Source organism: Dendrobium catenatum, unplaced genomic scaffold, assembly GCF_001605985.2.
Source record: "Dendrobium catenatum unplaced genomic scaffold, ASM160598v2 fragScaff_scaffold_133, whole genome shotgun sequence".
NCBI classification, from domain to species: domain Eukaryota; kingdom Viridiplantae; phylum Streptophyta; class Magnoliopsida; order Asparagales; family Orchidaceae; genus Dendrobium; species Dendrobium catenatum.
In genome coordinates this window covers 7,124,835-7,135,218 of record NW_021318595.1, presented here as the reverse complement: position 1 = coordinate 7,135,218, position 10,384 = coordinate 7,124,835, and the positions used below count along the sequence as shown (strand labels likewise).

Here is a 10,384-nt window from a genome sequence, read left to right as displayed (position 1 = left end):
CTCAAATAACCTACTGAACTCATTAATGTGTAGAGTCGTTGATGTCTTGAAATAATCAATAAATAACATAAATGGGAATATGGAATATCTTTCTTTTGTTGATGTTATTTTCCTGATTTGGGTTTTAAATGAGGCGCATTGCAGGTTCGATAATAAAATTTCATCACATCATCCTTATAATATAACATGCAACCATTTAAACAACATTCAATTTTCATAGTAGTGAGTCTCAACCTGGATACTAATTTCTTTATTCGATACAAATCTATAGGGATTAAATTATCTAATAAATTTGTTTCCTTGATAACATCAATGAATTCATTGAAGTAGTCAAGACAAATATTGTTGAAACTTGTTAAGTATGAGTTAGGTTGTTAGACCTAAGTTCTTATCCCAACAGCTAACCAAGAGGGGAGGTGAATTAGTAATTTAAAAAAAAAAATCCTCTTATTTTAATTTAGAAAAATTGATGAAATTGTATTTGAAATTATGAAAGCAATTTTTCAACCATAGATAATAACAACACCGAGAAAAAAAAAAGTAGAAGATAAAAGATACAAGATTCATAGTGGTTCGGTCAAATATGACTTACATCCACTCCCTGATGTCTCCCACTTCAGATATTGGACTATTACCATTAGTGTCTCTCCTTTTGCCCCCACAGCAAGGTGGAGAAGCATTCATAAAAACTTTCTTCCACCACTACTCGGTGCGGCAAAGAATGGTCATTCTTTTACACCCTCAAAGTATAGGCTGAGAACATTCTGCTGTTCACACTCTCCAAGTGTAGGCAGAGAACCTGATCTACTTGAAAAATCTTCTTACAAGAAATCTAGAAGGATTAGAGAAAAAAGTTTAGTAATCACAAATTTCAAACTGAGATCTTTACCTTTGAGTAACTTAAGTGAATCCTTCACACTTTAGTAGTAAGAAATCTCTTTTAAACACTCTCTCTCACTCTCTCCTTCAAATTCCCTTTAGTATTCACGAAGACCAAAATGAAAAAAAGATTTTAAGTCATTCTAACTTGGACCTTTTATAGAAAAGACACAAAAAAACCATTCAAAAGCTTCATTTTTCAATTTCTGACCATCAACGATCATCCTGTACAATCCTATTTCATACATACGAATAGTGTAAAAAGTGTTGTGTACAAACAACTTTTATACCCGATCATCGTCCCATACAAACTTGGTTCTTTGGGTATGAACAATTATTCTCAAAGTTTGGTAAGAAAAAGTATGACGAATTTCAAGTTTCCAGAAAAGAGAAGATCGTTCTGGGACAAACAATAAATATCATTTGGACTTATAGTTCATTTTGGCAAATCCAGAGCTCATCATCTTGGGACGAACGATAAATATCATCTGGACGAACACATCCAAAGAGCATCGTCCAAGGATGAACAATAAATATCATCTGGACGAATGCGTATAGAGAGCATAATCCTGCGACGAACGTTAAATATCATTTGAATGAATGCATCCAGAGAGCATCGTCCTCGGACGAACATAAATATCGTCTACACGAACACATCCAGAAAGCATCATCCTAGGATGAACCATAAATATCGTCTGGATGATCCACACTTAGAAAAAATTTTCCCTCTCTGTTCATTCCTTTGCTCATTTGGGAGTATAACTGACAAGATTGTCCCGTACAAACAAGATTCATGCTTTACGATCAGTTTTAAAAAATTGTGAATTTTAAAGCTCTCCCTGGTGTGTGTGTGTGTGTGTGTGTGTATGTGTGTGTGCTAAGTCACTCTATTACAATCACACTCTTTCAGACTTTAAGTAAAATGAGAAAATATATACTCCAATGTTATAAAACATTCTAAGCAGATCTTGAATTAAAGTCTTCAATAATCTGGAGTATGATTTTCCTAAAATATTAATACATACAAGAGAAAAAATAAATATTCTAAAATGTGTTAGGAGAAAATAATAATAAAAATAATAATATTTGAAATCATCAAAAACATACAAGTTACAATAGTGTAAAACATGCAAAGCAAAGTAGCAACTCCCTCAACAATCTCCGCCTTTTTGATGATGGCAAAACAATTATTATTTGTATAAATTTGAATGTCTTAAGTTTCTCCTAAACTCCCCTTGAATGAATAAGCATGTGAGAATAGAGGGCATTTAATTTCAAATGTCAAAAAAAATACCAGGCACTGAAACGCTAAAACAAATGACAAAAAGACATGAACAAAATAAATACCAAAAGACAAACCAAAAGTCATGAACAAAACAAATACTAAAAAGATAAACCAAAAAGCCACGAGCAACAACAAGTATATTGTAAATAATATTTCTCCCATTTTTTGACAATAGCAAAAGAGAAGAAGAAACGAATAAACATAGAAATGAAAGAAGTCATTTGAGAAGCCTTTGATAATTGATCCTGAAAGATATTAAGTTATAGTTGCAATAAAAAAGATAAATGTCATTAGAGAAAAGGAATAATTCATATGATTTAAATATTGATATAACATAGACAAGAAAAAAAATATCAAGGTCATGAATCAGTGTAGACTATGAGATAAGAAGAATTATTGCAAAGTAGATGGAATGAAAATTTATATACTTAAAATATCAATAAAAAATAAAATTAAACAGGAGATTCATTTGAATTTAAAGATTAAAAGATAGAGAAAAGAATATAAACTTATGGCGCTTTGCGCATCTTTCAATATTTGTGGCACACTTTGTGTATCTTTTTCTATTAGTGGGCTAATTTTGTGCCTTTTTACCAATTTACGAATCATTGCACATTCTTTTGATTTTAATATATTTGTACATTTTTTAAGTTTTAATTGATCCGATAATCTAAAATATCGAATTTCTCTAAGTTCAAATATATTTATATTGAAAAGTAAAATAAAAAATAAGAAAATATCAAACTTGTAATAATAATATTAAATTATGTAAGTCTAACAAAAGACATGAGTTTGATATCCTTAACTTGATCAAATTATAACACAACTTAAATTTTTGAAAAATTAGATTTTCTAATAAAGTTAAAAAAAAATTATTGCATTTCAAAGTATACCGCTTGTTAGATTAATTAGACATGATAATCATATAGGCTAACAAACATTTCTAAAAACATGATAGATAATGTTTTATTAATATCATGATGAATGAAAATACATTAAGCACGATAGATATAAATACACAAAGATTTCAAAAAGACAAAATATAAAAACTTAAAACATAAAGACATAAAAACTAATAACACATCACATCACATCACATCACCATTGGTAGAGAAAATCATAAAAAAGTACAGTCATCATTCTGAGGGTCCCTGATCTAGAGGAGGTACCTGGTTAAAGAAGTTAAAATAGTTAGTCATCATAGCCATATTTAAGCTGATAGAGTTAAATTAACCTCTAATCCAGCCCATGACCTGCTGGTATTATGTGTCCTGTTGCTGTAGATGAGTCTCAATTTGATCAAAGCATCTATCAAAGTGACACTCTAAAATATCAAAGCGATGAACCAACTCATGAAGATTTGGTCCACTACCAGGCGCTAGTGTAGGTCCTCTCTCCTCTCCCTCAGTGTTAGCACCTTCATCATATTTTGCAAAGATAGCTCGAAATAAACCATCATTGTAGTACAAAGGATCTTCAAGATGAGTCACATCATGATGTACTAATTCATACTCCATCTCAAGAATATAAGCCACAAGGTGTCCTAGAGCAATGTTCTTCTTTCTCTTATGGGATACATGACCAATTTCATAAAGCCCATAAAGGTAGTCAGGAATGTGTTGGGCTTCTTCAATGGGCTGACCAGTAATGATATGATAAGTGAAAGTGGAAAGAAGTGGAGTGATATTAATTCTATCACTAGCTTTTAGAATGATTGAAGTTTTAAGCATATGCTGGATGATTCTAGGATCTTGTGTAGAGTGTTTACCTAGGGCAAATGGCATTCAGCTCTCAAACAATCCTCCTTAAGCAAATCACAAAAGGAGGAAGGCAGCTCACTCTCACAAAATAATTCCCACACAAAGTCAGAAATAAGAGCATGATTAGCACAAAAGTCGGCTAATCTATTACAGTTGCGGTTAACCCAATGAAAAACCACATTATTTTCCTTATTAAGAAATGAAGAATCTTCAAGATCCAATCCCCAATCAGATTTCTTTGGTATACTGAGCAGCTTGTGAAGAAATTCTATGACATTTTTATTGTCTCCTTCAACTATAATTCCACCAATATTATTAAATCTGTCACTTATAATTCCTGTAATTGCTGAAGCCGCCGACAGCTCCAACTGGGCAATGTCCCAATGTGTTTTCTTTATCCAAATACAAGAAGAAGCCTTCCCTTGTAATCTCTAGCAATCCCACCAATACCTGCCTGATAGTTGCCTTTAAGTGAAGCATCAAAGATAATTTCGATCCAATCGGGGGGAGGAGGTTGCCATTCACTAGAAGACAGTCCTCGGGACTGATAGACAACCCAGTTCTTCAATCGGTCAGAATTCTGTTTATCCATGCCAACAAAGTTGAGTCTTGAAGTGGCTAAGAAAACCTCACTCACATCCGGATCCCCATGTTTAAACTTATTTCTATGATTCCACACAAGCCAAATAACAGTAAAGTACAGTTTGATCATAATCCCGGTATCATTTTTCAATTTCTGAAGACTGGTCCAGCAATCCTCCCAATCATTAAAAACAGGAACCTGGAATCCCCAACCTCTCAGCACATTCAAAACTTTCAAGATTTTACAACCATTAGTTACAATGTGATTGATATCCTCCTCTCTACCACAACCCCAAGGACAATCAGAATCAACAGCAATTTTCCTCCTTAATAAAAAGGCATTTGAGGGAAGAGCTTCTGAAACTAACCTCCAAATAAACACCTCCACTCTTGCATTTAATCCCAATTTATAAATCCATCTTAATGCCAACCTTTCATTCATATTCTGGAAGTTGTCTTGCATAATTGTTGCTGATAGGGACTTACCAGTCAACTTATGCTTTAGCTTCATACCATCCTCATGCCTACTATCACCAATTTTGACTTCACAAATGATATCCACCAGATCTTCCCCGAAGAACCTGTCCAGTTCCCTTCGGTCCCAGCAGCCATTTGAAATGAAACCATCCAGTGAGGCATCATCATCTTCAAATTGTCCAACAAACGTTGGCCATTTGAGCAAAGGTTTATCTAAAATCCATGTGTCTTTAAGAACTTTTATATTGCATCCATTGCCAATTTTCCATCTAACATGGTCTTTGAGTGCCTTCCAACCAGAAATCATAATCTTCCATGTCGAAGAGCTACTCCTGTTCAGCCCATAGCTCCACCACATAGCTCCATACTTTGACACAAGATGTCTGCTCAATAAAGACTCATGATTGTCAATTAGTTTCCAAGCAATCTTTGCTCTCATAGCATCCTTTCTCTCAACCACAGACTGTACACCCCAGCCCCCAACATGCTTCGGTTTACATAGTTGCTCCCAAGCAACATAATGAATGCCCCTATTACCATCAGCTTTGTTCCAAATGAAGTCCCTAAAAATTTTCTCAAATTCCACCAGAATTTTCATTGGAATAAGTGAATGAGTCATAGTAAACAAGGGAATGGAAAGGGCAACTCATTTAATAAGAACCAGTCTACCAGCTATGGAAATAAATTTATTCCCCCAAGCATTTATTCTTTTACTGGCTTTATCCAATATTACATGAAAATCCTCCTTTCTAAGACGTTTCAATGCCAATTTGATGCCCAAGTAATCAAATTCATTGACCAATTTAATACCCATAAACTTGGAAATCTTAGCCTTCCTCCTCTCCACCGAGCCACTACAAACCAATGACGATTTGTGTTAGTTTATGTTTTGACCCGTCCAATTACAGTAGTCCCTCATCGTTTCTCTAACCTTCTTCATGACATTCCATTTTACTTCAAGAAATAGTAAAATATCATCTGCAAAAAGTAGATGAGAAATCTTATGGGCATTAGAAGAGATCCATATACCCATGTCAGAGTTCCTGTTATTAAAGGCTTTCGAAAGTAACTGGGAACAGATAATAAAGAGAAATGGTGATAGAGGGCATCCCTGACAAAAGCCACTCTTCCCCTCAATCCAGCTGGAATTTTCCCCATTGATCATGAAAGAATACCTTGGGGTAGTAACACATTCCAACACTAAATGCACAAATCTAGAAGGGAAGCCCAACTCAAGCATCATTTTTTTCCAAGGTAGTCCAGCACATACTATCATATGCTTGCTCCATGTCCACCTTAATAGCCAAGAAGCCTCTACAAGCCTTTGAAATTCTCATTTTGTTGAAGAACTCCTGAGCCAAAAGAATGTGATCAGAGATAGCTCTTCCTCTCACAAAAGCCGCCTGCTCCTCTGAAATGATCTTTGGTATGCACCCCATCATTCTATTCAATAAGACTTTAGCCATAATTTTGTAGATCGAATTGCAAAGGCTTATAGGTCTATAAGCCGACGGAGTAATGGGATTTGAAGATTTGGGAATGAGCACAATAAGGGTATCTTTCCAATCTCTGTTCATCCACCCAGTAACAAAAAATTGCTTCACTGCATTCACCACGTCGATGCGAATAGTATTCCAAAAGGCTTTGAAAAAAGAATGGGTAATTCCATCACACCCCGGCGATTTATTGCTGCCCAAATTGATTCTGACCTCCTTAATCTCTGCCTCTTTCAGTTATTTCATCAGCATTTCACTCTCACGGTCATCTAAAATTTTCCTCTGTTCTGGCCAACCCGCAAGACTGAAATTCTTGTGCTTCCATTTATCCAGAAAATAACACCTGAAGACCTCCTCAATTTCTTTTCTACCTTCAATTATTACCCCATTACGATCTTTAACTTGGAAAATCCTATTAGCCTTCCTTCTAGAATTGGCAAAAGACTGAAAAAACTTTGTATTGTCATCACCTTCATTTATCCATTTAGCTTTAGCCCTTTGTCTCCACCAAATGTTAAGATTATTAAGAACCAAATTAAGTTCTTTAACCTTAGCTTTGAGTAACCAAAGTGTCTCCTCAGTCAACCATCCAAGTTCGGCTTCTTCTTCTTGTAACTTCACAATATCAGCTTTAAGTGAATCTTTCTCCAAATTAAAATCTTTCAACCTGTTTTTGCTCCAGTAAAATAAGTCCTTTAAGGCTCTTTTGCATTTTTTGTTGAGAATCTCCAATATCATCTCCCAAGAACGTCTTCCTCTATCTGTTAGTTACTATGTGCTCAGCTTCTCTAAATGAAAGCCAAGTGTCTTCAAACTTGAACCCACTTCTACCTTTACACGTCGTATCAAACATCTTCAAAGCAATTGGGCAATGGTCCGATGCAACTCTAGCAAGATGCCTAACCATAGTAATTTGAATTTTGTTAATAGCCAAGGAGTTAAGCAAACACCTATGAAGCCTCTCCAGAATCCTATCTCCTCCTTTCTTATTGTTGCACCAAGTGAATCTTGGTCCAACAAACCCAGCTTCATGAAAGTCATTCTCATTCATAAATTTAACCATCTCAAGGGAACCTTGATTGAATCTGAACCTCCTTCCTCCCTTCTTGTCTTCTTTAGCCAATATGCAATTGAAATTCCCTCCAATAATAGAAGGAATACTACTGTGATCAACTTCCTGTATCAGATTCCAAAGACCCCTTCTATTCACGGTCTCTTTACTAGCATACACCATAGTGATCATCCACACTCCTCTATTGAAGACATTGAGTTCACCGATAACACATTGTTCAGAGGTCTTTACAATAGAAAAATATGCCAAATCTGATCTCTGCATCACCATAATACCACCAGAGAGCCCAGCAGATGGAAGCAAAAAAAAGTCCCAATCCTGTCCCATCATTCTTATAAACGATTCCTTCTCCATAGTAGTTATTTTAGTTTCAATCAATCCTACAATGAAAACTTTATGATCCTTAATAATCTTCTTTAAATAAAGAGAGGCCTCCCTCTTCTTGGCCCCCCTACAGTTCCAAAAGATGATAGAGTTCATTAAGTACCTCTGGGGGAAGAGCCCCCGCCTTTTTTCTTCATCCCCCTTCCACATTCCTTCCTCTAGAGCTTCTCTTTATGGGTCCCAAGGCTCTAAGTTCTTTAGCTAGCTTAAACTAGCCCATATCTCCACTGGACGTTGTCATCTACTAACCCAACCTGACAACCAACAATTGGATACTTCTTGTCACTGCTAGCATTCACATCTCCTCTATTCAAGATTTTAAGGTTGTCGACTCCTGATCCTTCCTCCTCCATTCTATTCAACACCTCAAATTTATTCTCATTGACAGTAAACATAAGATTAGAATGCAGTAACATACCATCACTTACAAGAGGATTAATGAGGGACTCAACAATCTTCGGAGCAGAACCATCCATTCGGCCAGCGTCCTCCCCTATAGCAACCTCAGGCTGAGCATCAGTAATAGGAATCTCCCCTTCTTCAAGTTGATCCAATACAGCAACTTCAGTCATATCCTTAGCAGAGTCATTATCTTGAATGCCAGATCCATCCATTGCCTTTTGAACACCATTCAACCTCAGCCGTTGTTTTTTAACTGGTCTCACATTCTCCTTCATTCCAAATGGTCTTCTATTAATTTTCTTCTTAACCACAATCCATGGGCCATATGCTTGATCAGTAGTCTCTTCTTGAGCTATTTTTTCCATATTGGCTTCTCTGTATTCATTCTCATGCTGCTTCATATCAGAAATCCCGTTAGCTTTCAAGTTGCAATCCTTTATAAGATGCCCCAACTTTCCACAACCATAGCAAAGGGTTGATATCTTTTCATACTCAAATTTCTGGAAAAACTTTCCCGAAATGCTATCAACCCATACTCCAAGTGGAAGACACTGATCCAGCTTCACCCTCACACAAACTCTAGCAAATTCTCTTTTCCCCCATTGGAACATGTTGCCATCCATCATAAACGGTTTCCCAATGGCTGAAGCAATACGAGCAACATTCACTTCATCCCAACACTGTAAGGGTAGGTGGGGCATTCAGATCCATATCGGAGATGTTAGGCCCTTTAATGAGAGAGTAGAGAATTCCACAGACCATTTCTCCATCCCCACAATAAAGCCATTGACAAACCACGGACCTCCTGATAGCACTCCTTCCATCATCTCATTAGATTCAAAGGAGCAAAGAAACCAGCCTTTCCCTAATGTTGTAAAGTGAAAATTCCCAAATGATTTCCACTGTCTCCTTATATCCCACGCCACAACATTAGGTGGGACTTCCTTCCCAAACACCTTAATAACCAAGGAGTTCCTTAGCTTGTGAGAGTTGGAAATCTCTCTTTACTCCACCATTGTCACTGATTTGCCGTCTTCCAAGAAGACCTTACCCTCCTCTTGAAAGTTTAACATGATATATGGTTTCTTTTTCCACGGGTTCCCATTCATCCCCTCCCGTTTTTTCATAGGATTTTCATCAGCCATCTTAGTTGTGTCCCTATTGGACTCCAAAGCAGAACTTGAAAATATTGTAACATCAATATTTTCATGATCACCATTATGTGCAACGCCGTTTCTATCATTGCTACTGTTTCTTTTGATTGAAGACGCCCCAGGAACATAAGTGTCCTGAATAGCAGCCTTCTTTCCTGAATCAAGCGAGAGCCCTCCATCTTCTTCACAAATCTCCTTGCCTTTACCATCAACAAACGAAACCTTCTTGATCGATTCCATACAGATCTCTTTAATCACCAATAGACCTGACGTCCTACCGCAAGCACCGCCTACAGGTTTCTTGCGCAGGATTCCACCCATATCTTGATCACCTGAAACCCCAACCTCGGCCCTTCCCCTACTCAAATCTGTAGAGGAGCGACGACCAATAATCTCCTTTACCAAAGCTGTACCTTCTCCTACCGCCAACGCAGGCCGACGGCCGTCCATCGATCTCACTGGAGCCAATTCCACAAAAAACGGAAGAGCCCGGGAAAGAAAATTTTGAAAATGAGCGCAATCTCTCTCTAGAAATTCCGGAGCTTCTCTCTCTAGAAAAATTCCGGAGCTCTCCCTAATGGGTTAACAATTTGCTCTTTCAAAATACCATATTCCTCAAATACAACATATGTGCTCTCTTTAATTATCAAAGTTCTTTTATTGAATACTCTATAAGATTTTTCAATACTAGAGTATCCTAAAAAAATTCTTTCATATAATTTTGGATCAAACATTACTAAGGCATATTTTCTATTGTTATGTATGAACACCTTATATCCAAAGACATGCAAATGTGACAAATTAGGTATTCTTCCCTTAAGTAACTAATAGGGTGTTTTTTTCAAACTCGATCTGATGTTCACCCTATTCAGAACATAACATGCCGTGCTAAC

At 36.5% G+C, this 10,384-nt stretch overlaps 1 protein-coding gene across 1 annotated transcript; it reads right to left on the bottom strand.

The window, feature by feature from the left end:
• Positions 1–7,236: 7,236 nt before the first annotated feature.
• LOC110100089 lies at positions 7,237–7,905 on the bottom strand. Its single transcript, XM_020827482.1, has one exon. It carries the CDS (start codon positions 7,903–7,905, stop codon positions 7,237–7,239), a length of 669 nt encoding a protein of 222 aa, XP_020683141.1.
• Positions 7,906–10,384: the final 2,479 nt, after the last annotated feature.